This window comes from Nyctereutes procyonoides, unplaced genomic scaffold, assembly GCF_905146905.1.
Source record: "Nyctereutes procyonoides isolate TBG_1078 unplaced genomic scaffold, NYPRO_anot_genome, whole genome shotgun sequence".
Taxonomy (NCBI): Eukaryota; Metazoa; Chordata; class Mammalia; order Carnivora; family Canidae; genus Nyctereutes; species Nyctereutes procyonoides.
This window is the reverse complement of record NW_026575034.1, coordinates 131,279-154,985: the sequence shown is the minus strand read 5'-3', so window position 1 is coordinate 154,985 and position 23,707 is coordinate 131,279. Positions and strand designations below refer to the sequence as shown.

The 23,707-nt window shown below is 41.3% G+C and overlaps 1 protein-coding gene across 2 annotated transcripts; it reads right to left on the bottom strand.

Annotated features, from left to right (window-relative positions):
• Nucleotides 1-1,512: 1,512 nt before the first annotated feature.
• LOC129504972 (membrane-spanning 4-domains subfamily A member 4A-like) lies at nt 1,513-20,679 on the bottom strand. Of its 2 annotated transcripts, none has more exons than XM_055317883.1 (7): nt 18,871-18,982; nt 14,082-14,241; nt 12,829-12,957; nt 9,080-9,136; nt 7,756-7,914; nt 6,095-6,196; nt 1,513-3,072 (listed from the first exon to the last, which is right to left on the bottom strand). In XM_055317883.1, the coding sequence occupies exons 1-7, from the start codon at nt 18,879-18,881 to the stop codon at nt 2,983-2,985; spliced, it is 708 nt and encodes a 235-aa protein (XP_055173858.1). In that variant the 5' UTR covers nt 18,882-18,982; the 3' UTR covers nt 1,513-2,982. The 2 variants fall into 2 exon arrangements, with proteins under 2 accessions (XP_055173858.1, XP_055173859.1); XM_055317884.1 differs by lacking the exon at nt 18,871-18,982 and adding an exon at nt 20,553-20,679 and having other exon boundaries at nt 1,516-3,072.
• Between the last annotated feature and the right edge of the window lie 3,028 nt (nt 20,680-23,707).

Below are 23,707 nucleotides of genomic sequence, written 5' to 3'. Positions count from 1 at the left end.
TAGGCAAAACCACAATGGAATATCACCTCACACCTGTTAGAATAACTACTATCAAAACAACAGAAGAAATGTTGTTGAGGATGTGAAGAAAAGGGAAACTTTGTGCGTTGTTGTCGGGTTGCAAAGGTACAGTCATTATGGAAGAGTACACGGATTCCTCAAAAAATTAAAAATTAAGTACTGTATGATCTAGCCATCCTGCCTCTGGGTATATAGTTAAAGAAAATGAAATCATGGTCGCACAGAAGAATCTGTACTCCCACGTTTACTGCAGCATTATTCACAATAGCCAAGAAACGGAAACAGGCTAAGTGTCCACCAGTGGATGAATGATAAAGAGATGTCTGCATGTATGTTCATGTATTACGTACACACATATGGAAATCAGGCTTAGAAGGAAATCTTGCCATTCGCAACAACAGTTTGAGCCTGGGGGATACTATGCTAAGTGAAATAAGCCAGACACAGGAAGACAAATGTTGAGTGTCTCACTCACATGTGGAATTTGAAAAATTCAAACACGTAAAAGCAGAGAGTAAAATGAGAGTTGCCAGAAGCTGGGGAGTGGGAGAATGGGGAGATGCTGGTCAAAGTTTCAGTGAAGCAGGATGAGTGAGTTCTGCGGATCAGCAGGCTCACTGCAGTTAATAAAATAAACACTTGAAATTTGCTAAGAGAGTTGATCTCAAGTGCTCTAACCACAAAAAATTATATATATAAAAGGCAATTTTGTGAGGTGGTAGCTTTGTGATAATCATTGCACAATATATACGTATATGAAAACATCGCAGAGTGCACCTTACATATATAAAATTTATTGTCCATTATACCTCAATAAAGCTGAAAAAAGGTTAAAAGTTGAAATAGAAAGCGAATGTCCATAAAAATGCAATGATAGTATTTCTGACATAATGAAAATGTTACTTCCTCAGGAAGAACTTTCCTGGTGCTCTAATGTCCAACCCCTGCCCAGTCATTGTTAGCCCACCAAGCCGTTCATCATCATAGCTTCTAACAACACATGAAAATATTTTGCCTGATTATTTATATGTTCAACTATTCATTGCCTCGTAACTTTAACCTACATGAGATAAGGCACATCAGCCTCTCTCTTTAAAAAAAAAAAAGATTTTATTTATTTATTCATGAGAGACACAGAGAGAGGCAGAGACACAGGCAGAGGGAGAAGCAGGTTCCACGCAGGGAGCCTGACGTGAGACTCGATCCCGGGACCCCGGGGGTCACGCCCTGAGCTGAAGGTGGCACTAAACCGCTGAGTCACCTGGGCTGCCCGGCACATCACTCTCTTGATGCCTGCCCATCATAGGTACTTTATAAATATGGGTTTATTTATTTTTTACTTTCTTAAATATTATTTATTTATCATTTATTTATTAATACCACTCAGAGAGAGGCAGAGACACAGGCAGAGGTAGGAGGATCCCTGCGTGGAACCTGATGTGGACCTGATCCCAGGACCCCAGGATCACAACCTGAGCCAAAGGCAGTTGTTCAACTTCTGAGCCACCCAGGTGCCCCCATAAATATGTGTCTAATAAAACAGCAATGAATGGATATATATGCCAATAATATACATGCACATGTATATTCGTGTCAGTGTATATTAAGACTTTATGGCTCGCCTCTGCCAGCCAGAGTAGTAGTTACTCTACCAATATTATCACAAGTCTACTAGCCATGTGATATTTTTTCTATTTTACTGAACAGAAATAGGAAGCACAGAGGCATTTGGTGGCATGTTCATGGCAAATGGGAGATATGGAATTTTAGAGATGAAACCCAGTGTTGTCTGATTAACAATCCCCCCTAGTTTATCACCACTCTGTATTTCCTGATATCACCACTTACACCGCTTATTCTCTTTCTATCATATCAAATATGACTAGGAACTAGGCAGTACATGAACTTATTGTTTCTAATTTCATTGAATTTATTTTTGCTCTATATACATAAATTGTATTTGATGAGCATTGAGGAAGTAGCATGTATTGCACAATCACATATATGGCACGAGATATAGATTTGATTAAGATAATCAAATAAAAAGAGAGAGAATCTGGAGGGGCAGAAGGAGAGGGAGAAAGAGATGGAAAGAGAGAAAGTAGGGAAGGAGGGAGGAGAGAAAGGTGAAGAGAGATAGAAAACATAAATGAAATCTGATCCACAAAATGATTTTTACTCTATGTTTACTTGCATTCAAATCATGGTCTGTGTGCTTCAAAGGACCGAATGTGTATTAGAAGGTATTTTATATGGGAGAGGAAAAACAGGAAAAGGAAGGAGAGGGGAAAGCTATGCATCTCAATATTCTGAAGGTAAGAAAACCTTGCATTCCCACAGGTGAGAGAAGAAAGTCAAACGAGTCGGGGTATTGGCCAGGGAAGCAGAAAAATGTCGTCTTTAGGGAGCCCTCATTTCAGCAATATCCTTTTAACCTTCTGCTGCTGAATCTGATTTACCAATTTAATGTCCTTATATAGAGTTCTGAAGATGGATAAAGACTTTTATTTTTTTATTAGAGAGAAAGAGCATGAGCGGGAAGGGGTGGAGGGAGAGGGAGAGAGAGGATCTCAAGTAGGCTCTACGTTCACCATAGAACCCAATGCAGGACTTGATCTCACCACCCCAAGATGATGACCTGAGCAAAATCAAGAGACAGATGCTTAACTGACTGAGCCACCAGGCACCCCAATGGACAAAAACTTACAAGCACCATTGACTCATTAAATGCATGATTTAATCACTTAATTTCTACTACTGTTGATAAACAGCCAGTAAAGTGAGTTGTTGAGTTCTCAGGGGATTCTGAATTTTATGTGTGTGTGTCTGTCTGTGTGTGTGTGTGTGTGTGTGTGTACACACTTATTTTTATATATGTAGAAAGCAGAGTTGGATTCTGGTACTTTCCCAAATGAGGTTCTTGCACAATTCTCAGGATGGATTTTCTGGAACTTTTGGTTGTCAGTCTGTTGGTGGCATCAAACCTGCTGCAAATGGTGCAGGAGCTGCTGTTTCTGCCACGTGAGGATTTGATGGCATAATCCACACAATCTGTGAAATCAATCAGAATGCCATAGGTGAGTCAATCAAAACACCTCAGGGCTTCCCTTTCCTGTCCACACAGTGGCATTACTATCAGAGTCTGGTTTTTCTTCTCTGAATTGGGTCTCCAGTCAACTTGGTGGGGTTTCTCTGGCATTCTGGAGCTCAGAATGGATCTTGGAAAAACATGCAGTGATAGCTCTGGGCATGAGGTGCCACTGGCTGTTGCTGTGACCCTGTGAGTGGACTGATCTTACATGTGAATGACGGTGCCCAGCAAGTTGGAAAGCAAGGGGTAATGGAAAATCTAGAGCTCTTCTTCCAAATCAGGTTGTTTACGCTGATGGCAACGACATACCTAGATCATGATTTGCTGGCCAAGACCCAACCATTTCAAAATCACATTGACCCAGAAAGGCAGGAACCACCAGAAAACTAAGGAAAATGCTGGTCTTTCTTCCACAGACTCAGTGTGAAATGCAGTGTGTGTGTGTGTGTGTGTGTGTGTGTGTGTGTGTGTGTGTGTGTGTAGGGGCGGTGGTAAATAGAACCAGGAAGAGAAGAAACTTCAGCATTAATGCTTCAAAGACATTGCCCTTCTGGATTCACACCAAAGATTTGTGGGAACAGCCTTTCCCACCTCTGTAACTCCAGGAGCAGAAGGGAAAACAGGCCTAGACATTATGATAGGAAGGTTACTAAAGAATTTGCCTCGTTGGGAAGATATTTTTTGGTCAATGCAAATGCAATGCTTCACTTAATGAAATTACAAAGTCATTAGGAATTGCTGAAAACTCTGACTTCTAGGCTCTTACAATGCGGAATTCCACAAAGAGAGTTAGTCCATCTCTCTTCTGGGGAGCAGGAGGTGTGGTGCAGCGTGGAAACCTCAAAAGAAGGTAAAGAGGTACAGAATGGTGGAGAGGAGCACTAGAAGAAAATAATCTCAACAAACTATTACTATTTTATGATTTGCCTTTGGATGATAAAAGTAACGAGCAACTCTTGGCCTTTTCATTCAATTCTCGGAAAATATCCTTGTCCTGTTCCGCCTACTGGCTCCTGGTCTCTTCTCTCCTCCCATTTTTCTATCCTCCCTCTCTGGGTGATCTTTCAGTGACCAGGAGGATCTTCTGCAGGTCTCTGGGTAAGAGGTGGGCAGGTGTGCACACACAGGCCAAGACGTTTGAAACAGTGACTTTTCAGCGAGTCCAGGGAAGGTTGCTATGATGAGATAATGTAGCAAAACCTGGCGCTCTTGGGGATGTCTCCATTGGGAAGAATTCTCTGACCTGGGCTAAGAGAGGGGGCCCTCTGGGGGACTAAGGATGGAGAAAATTAGTTTGTCTCTATTGGTTGTGGTAGGCAGGATGCTATGATGATGCCCCTGTGTGATTCCCCTTGCTTGAGTATGGGTGGGACCCCTGCTTGTATATGATGGGATACCACCTGTGAGCAGCTTGTATATGATGGGATTCCACCTGTGAGCAGTTGACTTTGAGTTTATCAAAAAGGACATGATTCTGTAAATCTTTTTCCAAAGAAGACACACAGACGGGCAATAGGAAAAGATGTTTAACATTCCTAATCATTGGGGAAACGCAAATCAGAACCACAAAGAGGTATCACCTAATAAACCTGTGAGAATGCCCAGTATCATAAAGACAGGAAATAAGTGCTGGCGAGGATGTGGAGCTTCCTTTCCTGCTCCTCTGAGGGGAAAGTAGATTGGTGCAGTCGGTGTAGGAAACAGTATGGAGGTTCCACAAGAAATTAAAAATAGAAATACCTGATGATCCAGATATATGTGCCTCTATGTTTATTACAGCGACATTTACGATAGCCATGATACGGAAGTAACCCTAGTATCCATCGATAAAGAACGGATGAACGAGATGGGCAGGTATATGATATTGGATATATATATATTTTTAATATATGCTGGAAAAAATATATATATATTTTATATATGCTGGAAAAATACTCGGCCATAAAATAGAAAGTGATCCTGTCATTTCTGACAAGATGAATGGACTTAGAAGTTAATATGCTAAGTGAAGTAAGGCAGGGACAGACAGATTCCATACAATTTCCCTTACTGTTGGAATCTAAAAAACAAAACAAAGAGATTTTTAAATGGAGAACAAACTGGTGGTTGCCAGAGAGGAGGTGGGTGGGGAAAAGGGCAAAATAGATGAAGGGGCTTAAGAGGTAGAAACTTTCAGTTATAAAATAAAGCAGTTGTGAAGACGAGGAGTACGGTGTAGGGAGTATGTCCATTATGTTGTAACCTGTAACCTGTAACCTTGCCTGGTGACAGGTGCACTTACCACCATGAGCACTGGGAACTGAACAGAATCGTCACATCCCTAAGCTGTACACCTGAACTAACATAACTCTGTACGTCAATCATACCTTATTTTAAAAAGGGCGTTATTCTGGGCAGGCTTGACCTAATGACATGAAGTATTGAAAGGAATCTTAAAGCATCGGGGATTTACACTCTTTGCAGCCTCAAAAGTAGAAGTCAGTTGTCGTGAGTTGCTCAGCTGAAAGGAAACCCAGTCTGTATGTTGGCAAATTGAACACCAATAAAAAATAAATTTATTATGAAAAAAAATAAACAGGATTGAAAAATTAAAAAGAAGGAAACTCATTCCACACATTTACATGAAAGAGGATCAGAGGAGGTTTGGAAGGGGAGGAGGGCGGGGGATGGGGGTGACTGAGTGATGGGCACCGAGGGGGGCACTTGACGGGATGAGCACTGGGTGTTATTCTATATGTTGGCAAATTGAACACCAATAGAAAATAAATTTATTTTTTAAAAAAAGGAAGAGGATCAGAGGCCTCAGCTGAGCCCGCAGCCCCTGCCTTATCAGACCCTGAGCGGAGGAGCAGTGGGGCTGTGCCCACGCTCCTCACCACGGAAACCGGGAAGTCATAAATGGGTGTTGTCTAAGCCTCGGGGTCCCTGGAACGTAGGGCCAGGGAAATCTAAAGCCGACTTCAAGACAAGCCCAGTACTCACCTCGTCAGCATGGCAACAGGTTACTTTGCACCCAAAGGAAGAGAGGGACACGGCAATGCAGAACTCAAGGACGTTTAGCAGGATCACTGTAGCATCCAGGCCCTGGGGACAGATTTATAACAGGGATACGTGAGGACTAGAGATGACAAGATGAAAACACTGCCCGTCTGATTTCAAGGCTAAAGGAGAAGCACTGGCCGGAGGTCAGAAAAAACTGGCTCCTCCAAGACGTCCTCTGCCAGAGGAACGGATGGAGAAGCTGTGGTCTGTACAGTGGAACGTTCCATGTTCCTCAGCCATCAGAAAGGACGGACACTCACCACTTGCTTCAACGTGGATGGAACTGGAGGGAATTGTGCTGAGTGAGGTAAGTCAGTCGGAGAAGGACAACCATCAAATGGTCTCACTCACACGTGGAATGTAAGAAATAGTGAAAGGGTAAAGGAAAGGAGGGAAAGTGAGTGGGGGAGAAGCAGAGAGGAAGACAAACCACGAGAACGGTTTTAAGTACGAGCATGAACGGGAGCGCTGGAATCAGGGAAACCTCACCCTGTTTCCCAGGTCCTCACTGCATGACCCTGCGGGGGGGAATCCAAGTTCTCTGAAGAAACTCTCTTATTCTGAGTAAGCGGCAAGAAATAAGCTTGCCTACTCTAAGCACTGCTAGAGACCTCAAGGGGGAGTACGCATTCGTTTAGCAGACAGTCAGGGGGTTATTTTGTTGTGACTAGGCAGCACGCAGGACTCGTCTGGGATTAGCCTGGGACGAAGAGCCAGAATGAGCCTAGAAGAATGCCAAGTTTCCAGGTCGGGGTGAAGACGAGGGGCGGTGAGACAGAGACCTACCTGAGCAGCACAGAGAGAGGCCAGAAGGGAGCTCGCATGGACGACAGAGAACAGGGAACTTGTGCTGAGAATGGCCAATAGACAGTGTTTATAGCCTTTTAGTAACAAAGATTCATTTTCATTTGGCCAGGTCTGTGCCGCGGGAACACTCGCTCCCTTCCCTTATGCAGAGGCCTACAGCTTCAGGACCTACAGTGTCCCGCGTAAGTAGCAAGTTGGAGCAATAAGCCATTAGCAGAACATCTACATGAGGGCAAGTACTGCAGAGCAGTAGTGAGACACAGGCTAGGAACTGAGAATTTGCTAAGAGTTGGACGTTGAGGCCAGGAGGTGCTCGATCTTGCGAGAACATCCAGAGATGTGCAGAGGGATAATGGGTGATTTGCCACTTGTTGGACAATGTTCAAAAACAATTTTACTATTATTCGAAAACCAGGAGACTCCATCGGTGAGCCCTGGGGATGCAGAGGGATTGACGTCCGGGTTCCCTCTTTAGGGTGGATAACGGAGTTGGTGCTTTGAAATTAAACAGGAAAACAAATCGGCAATATGCTTAGTGCACTGACCAGCGAGAGTAGGTGTTCCATGACTATGAGCTTTCTTCCCACTTTCCCTCATCACATCCGGAGAAACAAAGAGAAAAAGGAGATGCGGGCCCAGCTCTTAAAGAAAGATTGCCCTTTTTTTTGCAATCATTCTCAGTTTCAAAGTGATTTATTCACCAGTCAGGAACTACGGAGTGTTACGTCTGCCAGAGCCAGGGCTCCCATGACTTGCTTCCGTCCCAGTAACCCGGGAGATGAGGAGGCACTCACCATTAAAATAAACAGGAATGTGAGGCAGACTCCTGTTTTTGTGTCTTGGCGGCACACAAAGAAATTATATTTTAAATTATCCAAATGGATTACACTGCAAAAGACCCCTATTGCGGCCAAGATAGAGCTGGTGATGTTTACTCCCAGGCTGCTTCTGATCTGGGAAGGAAGGAAAATCAATTCAACAATCCAGTGGTATCCACAGGGGTGTCCCCATCAAGCACTTCACACCCACAGCTTCTACCCCCACAGCCCTGCTGTTCTATCTTGAGTTCTCTACTGTCCCCTCACTTGTCTCTCCTCTCACAGCTCTTCCAGCTCGTTTCCTGCACAGACCGCAATATGACCCTGTGGTTTTCAAGCTTGAATCCTTCCGAGGACACCAGCACAAGAGGAGAAACTCTTTTTTTCCATGTTGGCTAGAGATGTCCACGCCCAGCTCCTTGCCCAGCTCCTCCGTGCTCTGCTTCGGGTGCCTGACCACACACTAGTTTCTCCATGTTTCTTGTCTCGCACACCTCCATGCTTTTGGTGGGTGACCTCCCTCTGCTCTGTATTCCCTTTTTTTGCATTCTCTTCCCTTGGAGGCTTATTCTAAGAACTAAAATTCTCCAAGAAACCATGAGACCTTTAGTGTGGCTGTAGCACAAGGGAGATTTTAATGGTTCTACCCGGACCGGATGCTAGAGAGACACTTGAGGTCAGATTTGGAAAACCCATGGAGATCGTGCTCTGGGCTGATCTCTATCCTTTGAGCAAAAGAACCTCGATTATGGTCGTTAGCAAGCAAAAATAGTTGATGAAATCTGGGCCTTTGTCTTTTTGGGCTTTGTGAAAGACATTGGCATGAGAGTTAGGTTTTAAATTTGCATTTCCTTATTGAACAGCCTTATTGTGAATTCCTCTCATTGCAAACTAAATGAAAATCCTTTCCAAATACATTTAGAAGATACATTTTAATCAATAGGTCAATAAATATCATGCCACACCAGCACTCGGTGCCACTGTCATGGCCTGGATCTCAAGCTGCAAGGTCTGCTGGCCCATCTGACATTCCCTTTCAGGAATTCTCTGTATTTTCAGAAAGACTCTCTCAGCAACCACCTCCTCAAACTATTCTTTGTCATATGAGTAGTTTTCTGACTAGCCAGGTTTTTAGGACAATTTCTGAAAGACCAATGCAACTATGCAAAACTTACCAATCTCTCCTGAGTTTCAAAACACAATCTATTTTCTCCTCTTGTAGAGTACATACTTGGCTAGTCCTTCTTCTTTTGGGACCAAAATAAGCAACTGATAGATAAAGAAAGGAAACGTGACTCACCAGACCTTTCGTAGTTCTATTGCCGGCTGCAACTGACAAGGACCCTGAAGTAATAAACTAGTAACAAGAGAAAAAAAAGCAGGCAAAAAAACTTTAAACAAATATTTGAAGCCAAGACCTCCTGAAACTTATCCCTACCTGTGATAAGTACGCAAAACAGACCAGTTATATTGGAGAAACACAAAAGATTATAAATAACTCTCCTCTTTTCCCAGAAACAGCAGAGAAATTCTATGAGATGGATTCACAAGGGAATTTATCAAGCCTTTCGAAAACATAAGTGCAATGCCATTTAAACTGTTTGAGGGCCTTGAAATAAAAGGAAAGCTTCTAAATTCCTGACCTGAAGGAACCCTAATATGCTACCAAAATTTATGAGTTTATAGCAGAAAAGAAACTACACATCGTTTTTATTTAAAGTGACTATTAAAAGTTATACACAGGGATCCCTGGGGCGCTCAGTCGGTTATGTGTCTGCCTTCAGCTCAGGTCATGATCCCAGGGCTCTGAGATCCAGCCCCACATTAGGCTCCTTGCCCAGTGGGGTGTCTGCTTCTCCCTCTCCCTCTGCCTCTCCTCCCTGCTTGTGCTCTCTTTCTCTCTCAAATAAATAAATAAAATCTTTAGAAAAAGGCTATAAATAAAATAGTAGCAAAGAATGTTTCAAATTCCATATTCGATGCTGATTATTTTTAAAAATTATAATATACTATTCCATTTGACTCCATCAGTCAGGTAATTACTGTCCATTGAGCTAAAACAGGTGGAATCAAGTGATTGGACCCCCCTGCCTTAAACTATTTGATGTTTGAATTTCTGGGTTTGCTTTCCAAATTTGATTTTAAGAGTTTCAAAAATTGTATCTTAATATCAAAGACTGATGGAAGGAAACAGCTTGGTACATTTCTTCAAACCATTTATAAAGACCAAGACATGGAGATGGTAAAGTTAAACTTAGTCACTTCTGGAAAAAGAAATAGCAGGGAGAATCATCCATCATATGATATGAAATGAATCATGACAGTGTGACGTATTCCTTCAAACGTGCAGGTTTCTTACCATTGAGTATTATTACAATTTATAAACACAGATTTAAGAAGAAAATTCACATACTAATTGTTATTTATGTTTACAATGTTAAGACATAGAATTCAACATTGTTAGTGACTTCAACACGATTGATAAAAGATGAAGAGTTCCATTTTCCATAATATGATGGAATTCTTGTCTAAGTTTTATCATATTTAAAAAGGAAACACTAGGGCCATCTCTTTAAAGTCAAAGTCAAGAGAAATATGTAGATGAACATGTGTTAATTACTCTTCTTAATATATCAACCAAAATAACTATATAAGAAATATATTTGAGGAAAATGGTTACATTACTGCTATTTAAATATGTTCTGCTGCAGATCTCCAAGAATATCAATGAAAGTCTAGTATAACTCTAAGAAAATTTGGTAAGACACATAGGAAGAACATTATATTCATAAATTATATTTAAAAACATATATTTGGGGACCCCTGGGTGGCGCAGCGGTTTGGTGCCTGCCTTTGGCCCAGGGCGTGATCCTGGAGACCCGGGATCGAATCCCACGTCGGGCTCCCGGTGCATGGAGCCTGCTTCTCCCTCTGCCTATGTCTCTGCCTCTCTCTCTCTCTCTCTGTGACTATCATAAATAAATAAATAAATAAATAAATAAATAAATAAATAAATAAATAAAAAATAAAAACATATATTCGTATGTGGGTGGGGATTTTTTTGGTAAAGATTTGTTTAATTATTTGAGAAAGAGAGCACACAAGTTGGGGAAGGGGTGGAGAGGGAGAGAGAGAATCTCAAGGAGACTCCACGAGGAATAGGGATCCCAATGCGAGACTCAATATCATGACACTGAGACCATGGCCTGAGCTGAAACCAGGAGTCAGACATCTAGCTGACTGAGCCACCCAGGTGCCCCTGTATTTGAGTGTTTAAAGACAGGATTTAATAAGAGGACTTCACTTATCATAGCAAAAAATGTATAAAGTTTCTGAGAGGAAAAAAAAACTTAACAGGGACTACAAGTAATGGAGAGGAGTAAAACTTTACAATGTTCCAAAGTCTACAAACGAAACCTTGAGCAGATAGACTCATGTGGGAATAATCGTCTAGTGTTCATCCTGGTGAAAGGTGTCTAGCTGCACTGGAGACTAAATCACCAAAAGTAAGAGATATTTGTGATTGGTTCTTGGTATTGGTTGTTGTGCTATGTAAGAGAGTAAAGGGAAGCACATCACAAGTGAGGTTTGGAAACAAGGTTGGAAGAATGATGGAAGGTAGCAGCAAAAATGTTCCACCAACTAAGCAAAGGCTCATCTAGTGGGATTCCTACGACGGTCTGAGTGATAGCTCAGTTGGCACACATAGCTCCTGCAGTGCCTGGAAATCTACTGAACATGTGGAGAGGAAGGACATAAATTAGGAGAACTGGTTTCCAAAGTAGTCTTGAAATGGAAATTAAAGGGGAAGCAGAAAATGAGAGTGGCTAATGTCTGCAAGAGTGAAATCAGAACGACCCTGTTTGAGCCCTGATTCCTGTACCAAATAATTGGGTGATCTTGGGCAAATCACTTAATTTCTCCAAGACCCGGTTTCTTCATTCACAAAATGAGGGCAAAGGTAAAGCCTTTTTCAGAAGTCTGTGATGCTTGCACAAATGGGATTGAATATACAAAGCATTTAGAAGAGTGCTCAGACTACGGTAAGCACTTAACAAAAGTCATTATTGACATTAGTGCCGTCAGACGTGTAAAGCATTGTACAGCAGCACAGAAGTAGCACCGCAAATGCTTCTCTTCAAATCTTGCACTTCTGTAAGCAGTCAGGGGGAGCAAAAAGCCAAGTCTATAATAAAACTCTACACGTTCACATCCTCAACTTTGTAGATAAATGGAAACACTTCAATACTACAATATTCTAACATAAAACCAGTGTATACATTTATTTTCCTCTTGTCACTTGAGAGCTATATCCTGTTAGCACTCTTAATTTGCAGAGAAACTCTCTTGCATGTTATGTGGAGGGAAAACTTTTTACTTCTTAAAATTTCACTCAATTGTTCTTAAATTTCTGAAATAAAAGCAATCCAATAGCAGCTCCATTTGCTAGGATTTGATAGCTGACTGTAAATTGCCTGCATACCAGCCATGACTCCTATGCTTTCTTGTTAATGAACTCATTTTGTTCATGAGCTTCAGTGAAGCCTTCCCAGCCTACTTGAGAACTGAGTCTCAATTAGTCCAAGCCAACAATGGCAAATCCATTACCTTTGCCCAGAGTTGGTTTGGGAATATAAAGGATCTATGTGCACAAAACATTGGTGAACGAGGAGAGGAATCGGGTGTGATATGCTAGCCATCAGCAATGAGGTCCTTGCACTCCTGAACCAACGCTGGAAATGACTAGCCCTTGGGTTTCTTGCTGTGAAATAATAATGCTTTCAATGTTTAATCCATTCTGGTTTGGGTATTTGCTACATACATACAACCGTAATATATCCTGATACATACTAAATATTTAATCATCCCAGTGTTCTAGGAGTCTTATAACTCCTACTTTAAATGTGATACAATTAGGTCAAAAGGAGATTAAATATCTTTCTCAAAGTTATAGAACTATAAAATAGGGTTGGGATATGATTCCAAAGCTCAGGATATTAACAACTACGTTAGGTTGTCTCCACCTATATCAGGAGCTATTCTACTCACCATCAGTGACCCCACTATTCTGAACAAGTCATGCTCTGCCAAAAGACCGCTCTCTTTGAATGGCAATGTGATACTCAGGCGTATTATTGTGAAGCTGAGGACCATCAGGGCAATCAGGATCTGCACAACCTAGAAATGATGAAGAAAGTAAATCTGATTATATCTCACCCCCTTTCCGATCACTAAGTTACCCTCTTCTGCATCTTTTGAAATAGTTTGATGGCCTTGATATTTTCCTGTTACCTTTCTTTCATATAAAGGAGTATGGATACATTAATGTACTAAAATTGTCTCTTGGGATATCTATTTCTATTGACCCAATCATTTTCAAGGTAAAAAGAGTGCACCAGGACCTACCCAGAGGTGCTTTACTGACCCCTGTGACACTACTCCTACTGTAGCTCTTGCTCTCCTTTGCACATGCTCAGAGAGAAATGATACAGAAATTAGGAAATATTCTAGCAAGGAAAAATAATGTGAAGGAAGGAGCATGTGTACAGGAGAAGAAAAAGAAAAGAACACTATGATCTTTTCTTGACATCTGGGCCCTGAAGACATGAGTAAGTACAGGGATCTAAAAATAGAAGCATTGGAATATAATTATCCCATGGAAACAAAAGGATACAAAGGGTCATAATGATTTTGTCCCATTGGTTTAAAGCTTGGGCTAGAGCAGCAATGTCCACAATAGCTAAACTGTGGAAGGAGCCTTGGTGTCCATAGAAAGATGGATGGATGAAGAGATCAACCTCTGTAGTCACTCTCCTTCCACTTGCACTAATCTTTCTTTAAACTATCCATTTCTTTTAAGCTCACCCCCCTGATACGCCAGAAGGAAATGCACAGAGAATAAGACTTTTCATCCTCTGAGGAGTAGGCTAAGGAGATTTCCCAGAGATAGTAACACCTGGAGCATCAGATATCAGGAGGATCTGTTGGGAGGACACCAGCTAGTGTGCATGTGGCCTTATCTTTTGTTGCTCTTCCCTGCTGACATTAAAGTTATCATGGACCACCCACAACCCCAGAATAGACCCAAAGTCACTGTTTTTTAAATACGATGAGATCAGAAGCAAGATGTAATAGAATATTGCATCACTCTTTAGTTATAGGGCCTGAACATCAAATACCATTATGCTTAGGGCTTGCTAATGTTATCTTGAAGCTAAGGGGACAGAGTATTTTTCATCAAAACTGATCAGCTATGAGTTTACAACACAACTGGTCTGCTTCCAGATCTGCAACGGACTTACCCCAAGGGCTTTAGGTTCCCCCTTCAAGAACTTCTCTGATATCCCTTTATGCAGATGTGATCGTAGAATGGCAGACTGCTCTGGCTGGTACACACCAGAGCCAGTGCCTGGTGTGGTCCCTTCTGGTCCTTGTGTGGTTGCCATGGCAGCAGAAAAGGAGCTACAAGAAGAAATGTAATTTAAGATGAAGTCCTGTTAATGACAGGACAGCCTGTCGTCTACATTCCCTTTCTTTATTATAATAGCTATTAGAACGTCTTTGCAAAATGTAGTTATTGCAACGGCCGCTGGGAAAGTGGAACAAGACACACTTTACGGAGTGACACAGAGAGATAAAGACACATGGGAAGAGAGGATGCCGTGTGTCATCAAGATGCTCCAAAGAACTGAAGAGAGGGGAATCTAGATAGAATTGAGGTGAATATGCTGGGCCCCTCAAATAGATGAAGTCTGCACTCAGATTTTCCCTCTCTGATTACAACCATTTCCCCCTTGCAAGATGACTTTTATCATAAGAATAAACTATGTGGAATCATTTGTGTTCTGTCTGATTGTTTGGAAAGTGTTTTATGGTCCCCGTTTACTCCTTGGAGCACGGTTATGTACTCAGAGCCGGAAACTGTCTCAGAGTCATCTTTACTAAATATGATTTATCAGGAAAGGATGTTGAATTTTGTCAAATGTTTTTTCTGCATCAATTGAGATGATCATGTTTGACTGTTTATGGCATTCTGTTAATGTGGCATATTGATTAATCCATTTTCATATGTTGGACCATCCTTGCATTCTAGGCATAATTCCCACCTGGTCATGGTATATAATCCTTTTAATATGCTGCCAAGTTTGGATTTTAGTTCTTGTTAAGGATATTGGTACCGATAGATGTACGGGTAATATTCTGTAGTTTTTCTTCTCATGTCTTTATCTGGCTTTGGTGTCAGGGTAATGCTGATCTTGGAGAATGACTTAAGGGGTGTTCCCTCCTCGTGAATGTTTTGGAGAAGTTCGATAAAGGTTGGTGTTAATCGTTCTTTAACTGTTCAGTAGATTTCACCAGTGAAGCTATCTGGTCCTTGGTTTTTCTTTGTTGCAAGGTTTTTAATTATTCATTCAATCTCCCTTCTAATAGTAGGCCTCTTCAGACCTTCTCTTTCTTCTTGAGTAAGTCTTGGTAGGCTGTGTGTTTCTAGAAATTTGTCCATTTCCTTCAGGTTATCCAAGTTTTGGGGAACCAATTATTCAGAGTACTCACTTAGAATCCTCTTATTCTTTCTATAAAATCCTGACTAATGTCCATTTTGACTGATAATTTTAGTTAATTGACTCATCTTTTTAGATAATTTAGTTAAAAGCTTGTCAATTTTGTTGATCTCAAAGAACGAACTCTTGGTTTCATTGATTCTCCCTTTTTTTTTTTTTGAGCTTTGTCAGGTTTTAACTTGTCCTGTTCCTTTTACCCTCTCCCAATTCTGTGGTAGCCTTGAAAACTAGAAGCTTTAGAATCATGGCAGCTGTAGACACCAGCCACCTTACAGCCTGTGAAGGGGTTTGAACAAAATTAGAAGTCCCTTAAAAATCCCCATCCCCAGAGACTTGTCACTGTTTGACCTGTTGGGAAAACATCTGGGAAAGCTCTACTCATAGATCTTGTCTTTACTTGCTAGGACTTAAGGTTCATTCAGTGACAGAAGTCCAAATCCCAATGTTTTGTCAAAAGAAGTCATCAGAAATTGTTTTTAATTCACAGCTTCCTGTGGCAGTGATACAGTTCAGGTAAAGAAAAAGCTGGATTACAAAAAAAATAGTTAAAAGAAATAAAAAACACAGGAATGAGATTTTTGCAGGGATCTTGAAATATTCTTAGTATATCCCTGGGAATCTAAAAGGCCATGCACATGTGTACATTGTATGTGTACTCAGGATTGACCTGAGGAGTCCCTAATTCCTCAATGATGGCTTTTCTTGGGACTCTGTGTAAGCAAGAAATAACAGCTATAGAGAAAGGAAACAGAGCTGTTAACTGCTGGAGTATTAATGTTGTCCAATGAACATACACATACATGACCTAAGACAAAAAGGTAGGTGACTTAATAGGAGGAGTGGGCTCTAAAAGTTATCTGTTAGGGCAGCTCTGATGGCCCAGTGGTTTGGCACTGCCTTCGGCCCGGGGTGTGATCCTGGAGACCCTGGATCGGGTCCCACCTCAGGCTCCCTGCATGGATCCTGCTCCTCCCTTTGTCTCTCTCTCTCTCTCTCTCTCTCTCTCTCTCTCTCTCTCTCTCTTCCTCTCTCTCTCTCTCTCTGTCATGAATAAATAAATAAAAACTTAAAAAGAAAGTTATCTGTTAAATCATTAGCTGACCATTAAACTAATCAAGCATAAATGCTAATATGTATAGATTACAGAGAATACAAACTTCACAGAAGAGATCTGGCAGTCACGACACAACAGCAACAAACACCAATGACAAATAGCCACAACACAATGACTACATGGAATGGGGGATTCCTTGAGAAGATCAACAAAACTGGAAACTCAGACATCACAAGAAAAAATGTGAGAAGAAATTACTAAAATCAGGAATGTAAAAGCCAACATGTTACCAATTTTTTTAAAGATTTTATTTATTCATGTGAGACACAGAGAGAGAGGCAGAGACACAGGCAGAGGGAGAAGCAGGCTCCATGCAGGGAGCCCGACGTGGGACTCGATCCCAGGTCTCCAGGATCACACCCTGGGCTAAAGGCGATGCTAAGCTGCTGAGCCACCTGGGCTGCCCCATGATTACCAATCTTACAGATAAAGAAAAAGAATTACAAGGGAATACTATGAATAACTATATGCCAATAAGTGAGATAACTTAGATGAGGCAGTTAAATTCTTATAGAGACACTAATGAAACTGATGTAAGAAGAAATGTAGGAGCTGTATAGATCTATAACAAGAACTTAAATTAGGGTTTTAAAAAATTCGTACAAATGGAAAGACCGGGTGGCACAGCAGTTGAACTTCTGCCTTCAGGGCGTGATCCTAGGGTCCTGGAGTTTGAGTTCCCCATTGGGCTCCCTGCATGGACCCTGCTTCTCCCTCTGCCTGGGTCTCTGCCTCTCTCTGTGTGTGTCTCTCATAAATAAATAAAGAAAATCTTTTTTAAAAATCCATATGAAGAAAAGCCCATGCCCGTATGGTTTCACTTCTGAATCCTATTAGGCATTCTAAAAATATTCAATAACCTTACTTCAAAAAGTCTTCAAAAAATTGGAAGAGAAAGGACACTTACTAATTTATTGTTTGAGGCCAGTGTTACCTAGAAATCAAAATCAAGAAAAGACTTCATAAAAGATGAAAACTACAGATGAATATCCTTTATGAACAAAGACACAAAACTTGTTTAAGGATCCAGTTTAGGCAGCTATGCATCCCCTGAGTCCCCTTTCCAGAGAATTCCACAGACCTGGTTCTGTAGATAATAAGAGACATAGAACAACAGCAGAATATACATTGTTCTCCAATATACATGAAACATATTCTAGGATAGACCATAGGTTTGGCTACAAAACAAGTCTTGAAAATTCAAAAATATGAAAAGCATACTATGCATCTTCTCTGACCTCAATGGCATGAAGCTAGAAATCATTAACAAAAGGAAAACAGTAAAATTCATGAACATATGGAAATTAAACAATGCCCCTGAACAACCAATGGATAAAAAAAAGACATTAAAGGGGAAATTAAAAATTAAAATTAAAAATTTCTTGAGACAAACAAAAGTGGGAACACAGCAAAATTCATAGCAATAAGCAACTACATTAAGAAGCAAGAAAAATCCCAAATAAACAATCTAAATGGACACCCTAAGGACTAAAAAAGGAAGAATAAACTGAGTCCCAACTTAGCAGAACAAAGGAAACAATAAAGATTAGAGCAGGAATTAATGATATAGAGAACTAAAAATCAGTAGAAGTGATTAAACAAACTAAAGGTCGGGTTTTTGAAAGCATTAATGAAACCGAAGAACCCTTACTTAGACTAACCAAGAAAAAAGAGAAAGACCCCAAATCAACAAAATTCTAAATGAAAAAGGTGACATTACAACTGATACCACAGATTCAAAGGTTCAAAGACTACTATGAACAACTATGCACCAACAAACTGGACAACTTAGAAGACACGAAAAAATTCTTGGAAACCTACAATTGACATAGATTGAATCGGGAAGAGATAGAAAATCTGAATAGACCACTATTCTACTAGTAAGGAAATAAAATCAGTAACAGAAACTTCTCCCAACAAAGAAAAGCCCAGCACCAAATGACTTCACTTGTAAATTTTAGCAAACACTAAAGAATGAACACCAACCTTTCTCAAATTCTTTCAAAGAATCAAAAAGGAGGAAATTTCAAACCTTATTTTATGAAGTCAGAAATTGTCTGGTACCAAACTCAGAAAAGGACACTGCTAATGAAGATCTTGGAGGCCAGCATCCCTCATGCATGCAGAAATTCTTAGTAAAATACTAGGAAACTGAATTCAGCAGCACGTTGAAAAGACTGTTCACTGTGACCAAGTGGCATTTATTCCTGAGATGCAAGAATGGTTCAACATATGCAAATCAATGATATATCACAGTGATAGAATTAGAGAAAAGAATCATGAGCCTCTCAGTAGATGCAGAAAAAGTATTTGATAAAATTCAACATCCATTCATGATAAAAGCTGTTGACAGAGTAGACATAGAAGAACATACTCAACCTAATAAAGGCCATATATAACAGGCCCACAACTTACATCATACTCATACATAAAATGTTGAAGATTTTCTTCTAAGATCAGGGACAAGATGAGGTTGTCTACTTGTAACACCTCCATTCAATATGGTACCAGAAATCCTGGCTAGAACAGTCAGGCAAGAAACAGAAAAACCAAGTATCAGAATTGGAAAGGAAGCATTAATATTGTCCTTATTTGCAGATGATATGATTTTTATATCTAAAAAAAATTATAAAGACTCAGCCAAAAACCTGTCAGATCTAATCAATGAATTCAACGAAGTTGCAGGATAAAAAAATTAATATATACAAAAATCAGCAGCATTTCTATACACTAACTATGGAATTTATGGGAAAGCGATGAAGAAATTGATTCCGTTTATGATTGCATAAAAACAATAAAGCACTTATGAATACATTTAACTAAGAAGGTAAAAGATCTCCATGTAGAAAACTGTAAGATATTGATGAAAGGAATTGAAGACAGGTATCAATGAAAAAGTATTCCATGTTCATGGATTGGAAAAATTAATACTGTTAAAATATCAACACTACTGAAAGCCATCTATAGATTCAATGCACTGCTGGTCAAGATTCTAATGGCGTTTTTTACAGAAGTCGAAAAAGAATAACCTCCTAAAATTCATATGGAAACACAGAAGATTCCCAGTAGCCAAAGAAAACCTGAAAAAAGGAGAATGAAGCAGAAGGCTTTCTGTCTTTGTTGCTCCTGCTACAGATGCGGGGAGACCTAGAAAACACCCCACTCTTTGTGGGTGAGGACTGCCACCCTTGTCTTGTTTCCTAATGTATCACCCATTCCCTCCCTCCTGGGTCCCAGCTGCCAAGGAAGGAGCAGGATGATGGTGGGCTGCACCTCCTTCTTTGTCAAACTGATAAAATAGAAGCACGAAAGGAGGCCTGGCCTTGGATGGTTGCTTGGGGATGATGATGGGAAAGTCAAAACTGAGCAGGGAGAAGGTCTGGACTAGGAATCAAGACGTCTGGTTCCTGGTCCTAGTGTGACCCTGGATAAGTCATTTCCCTTCTCTGGGTTTCACTGACCTCATTTGAGGAATGAGTGCATTAGGCACAGTTGACTCAAGCTACTTTCTGATCCCAAGGATGACAAGAAACTACAAAATCTCTTTGCTCAGGGGACTTCCTCACAGGCAGCTTTAGTCTTTGGCTTGGTGTCTCACGAGTGGTGCCCCCAAATGGTTGGAGAACTAGGTCAGGCCGCAGTGTACCCCAGGCCCGCGTAAGATGGGACACCTCACCTTCGCCTGACATCATCTCCAGCAGACTCTGCACGTGGCAGGTCCTTTCTGAACGCTCAATTATAACAATGATGTCAGAGACAGAGAGTAAAGACCACTCAAGAGTACACGAAATTTCTAGTGAAAAGTGCAAAATATTGCTTTCGGCTTCTTAAGAGCCTAGGGATATAGGAATCAAACAACCTCATCTGACATCAGCCTCTAGGAGCCTGTCTTTACCCCTGTCCTCTGCAGCAAAGAATGCTCTGCAACCCCACCCCCAAACATACACTTAAAGATGCACTAGATCCACCCCGACGCAGAATACCAGTTCATGCTCTGAAACGTGACCTGATCCTCTCTCTCGTTCCACTCTCAGGGATCCTAGAACCAGTGGATGAGAAAACCATCAGCCCCAGAGCCTAGGAAGGCATGTCCCTACCTTTCTTCAAGCCTGTAATGCCTGCAGCGTGTCTTGCGAGTGCCGCAGACCCCAGGCAAGTGCCTTCAGCCCAGATACAATACTTGCCCCCGCTGCACACCTCGGTCAGGTCAAATCTGCTGAGATGCACAGCTGGTTCCTTCTTTTGTGTCGGAAGCGTTAACTGATTTAGTGTCCCTAATATGGGTGTGGGTGTCTGTTGTGAAATTTGCTGAACAAGCAGTGAGTGACAGCCTCACACAGTCTTCTATAGGAAAAGAATAGCAGGTACAATACTGTGTAGGTAATGTGTGTGTATAGTGTAAAATCACTGTGTATATCAGTGGAAATCAGTGATTAAGGAGTTACTATGGGTCAAACTTTGCTCAAAGGTCTTTATACACAGAAACTAATTTAATGGCATTTAGAACTCATTTAAAAAGCTCCTCTTCACAACTTCACACATTTGCACCCCTCTCCTCATCTCCCTACAGAACTGCATGTTCTGTATTGTGCATATACACAATTTGAATATGTTATTTACATGAGAATCCAACATCAGGGATGAATGCCTATGAAGTAGCAACACGTCAATGCATGGCAATGATTAATAAGACACATTTCTAAATCAAAGAGGCATCTTGTATCATAGAAAGAGCTTGATACTAAGACAAAGCTAAAGCCAACCATTTACTCCTGGCCGTATTATTTCTCTAAAAATAAGGTTCCTCATTTGTAATATGAAATTGATATTTTGTATGGAGGAGAAAGGTGTCTGAATATGCAGAGGAGACTTCCTAAAAGAGCATCGCAGTGGGGACCTGATGAATTAGCAGGAGAATGGAAGGAGGGTTAGGGGAGGGGAGATTCCAATAGAATCAATAAAATGAAGAAAACCAGAGCAAAAGAGATCGCGATTCGAGAAACTGAAAGAGCTTCTGAAAGAGCTTCGTAATCGCTGAAGGAGAGAACTGGAGCAGACCTTAAGAGGAGTCAGACAATTCAGGGCTTTGGAAAGTATTCTAGTAATGAGAATTTATAAAGTCTTCACACTAATGAATGCAATCATCACCAGATTTAAAACTGATTGGATGTTTATTTACTCTGTGTTTGGACATTTACTTAAGATGTGTGTCTACTTCTGTTTTCACGGAAGCTGAAACTGGAGCTCAGGCACGTGCACAGAGTTGCTGTAGGTAAGGCTGAAATCCAGTTTTGCCTAAATTCAAAAGATTGTGTTGTTTGGAATCCTCTGGAATTATCCTTCCCAAAATGAAGGGAGAAAAAGTCTTTCTGAGATGGTAACCTAGGCACCATGTAGGGAAACAAAGGAAGAAATAACACTGAGGTCCCAGAGTGAGGCTGACGGAAGCCCAGGTTGTGCACAGAATAGATGAGGGCTACTTGAACCAGCACCGGGGGAGCTACCGAAGGGGCGAGAAGTGCAGGAGTCTGAGAGCTGCTTAGGTAGTCGTCATGGTCCTACTTGCTGGAAGAATGAATGTGCAGGATCAAGAGCAAGAGCGGGAAAGAGTGACACTCAGATTCTACTTTAGGGAACTGAATGAGTGATAGGACCATTCTTTAAGGCAACGGACATGGCCAGGGACAGGGTTACAGGTACAAATGGCAAAATTTGGGGCATGTTTAGTTTGGGTTATGTCACGACCTCCAAATAGGGCTGGCAGTTCTGCACTGGGTACCTGGCAGGAGCCAGCGAGGGAGAGCAGGCTGCTGTTGCAAACAGGAGGATGAGATCCCCCAGGCTTGGAGGTGAAGGCAGAGAAGACCAAACCCTTTGAGAGAAGATGAAACCAGTTCCCAGAGGGCTGTGGAAAGAGAGCTCTGCAAGGTATTACGAAAAGTAGGAAAATGTGCCATCGCAAATGCCAGAGGCTACGGCGAGTTTCATGACCTTACAGGAGATGCTGAGATGCCGCACTGGAGACAAATGTCAACTCCCTCTCCCACCCGGAGTGCACGGGATGGCACAATCATTAGGCCCAGCAGAAGCTGGCAAGTGCTGCGGAATCATGGAGACACAGTGAGGAGTGGAAATAAGTCATGTAGGGAAGCAGGAGTAGTATCTCTCTACCCCAAAGCAAGCAAAGAAAATTGCCATAGAAATGAGAGCAAACAGAGTTCAGGTTCCGGGTCAGTAGTTGCAAACAGCAGGGGAGCAGCTTTTTAGCTAATTCATTGTAAAGATTCTGTTGGCGACAGCTGGGTCTCCCTCACCCAGGCACCACACGCCACCTTGTGCAGCCCCTGCCAAGGTCTGAAAACTGTTTTCAGAACAAAATTACAGGTCTGCTGCTCCAGGATGTGAGTCCTAGGTCTCGGGGGGAAAGCAGAACAGAGGCAAGAATCACATCAAACCTTCAAAATAACGGGAAGAGGAGAGAGTAGGGAGGCGGGTATTGTGGGGTTGGCACTCTAATCAGGGGCCTGACTGCGTCCTCTAGAGCTGGGACTCTCATGGTGGAGAATCATGAGGATTGAAGATGCTCTAGGGCTAGGATTCTCATGGTGGAGCATCAGAGGGCAACTTGATTTAGAAAAGCAGGGTGGTCTCTCCCGCCCAAGTCACCGTCTACCTGCAGGCACTTCATGCTACTTCCCGCGCACAATCATACATGCAGGCTGGGTGAGCAGAACGTATATGCACTGACATGAAAAGCTATTACCAAGTTACAGTGTGACTAGCAGCAGCATTTCAGGAAACCAATACCATAAAACAGAGTAACCAGATTAAACAAAGGAACATACAAAAAAAGAATAATAATAAAAAAGATAAAGGAACATACAAACCCTTCTCTGTTTTTTTGGCAACTGCTCTGTATTCTCTTGTCTCCCCTTTATTGCTACATTTTCAATATGTGTATTTTTAACTGAGTATTTTTATTATTATAGTTCCCCCTTCAATTAGTCTACTGATTATATTGTCTTTTATTCTGTGTTTAGTTGTAACCCTAAAAAAAATCACAGCATGTATAACTGATTTATCAAATTCTAATAAGAATTAGAACTTTTATTTCTTCCAGGGAGGCCAATATAGATGATAGATTTCATTCCAAATATATGAGCAAATATATTTTGTGTATAAGTAACGAAGATTTCAGACAACCTTATAAAAAAGACAAAAGTTAATTACTTATTATTTAAAAGAGGAAATC

Coding starts and splice junctions, on each gene's coding strand:
- LOC129504972 (XM_055317883.1), bottom strand. Junction 9,137..12,828: donor GAATAGTGGGGTCACTGATG/GTGAGTAGAATA, acceptor TCTTGTTACTAG/TTTATTACTTCAGGGTCCTT. Junction 7,915..9,079: donor ATAGAACTACGAAAGGTCTG/GTGAGTCACGTT, acceptor CTTCCTTCCCAG/ATCAGAAGCAGCCTGGGAGT.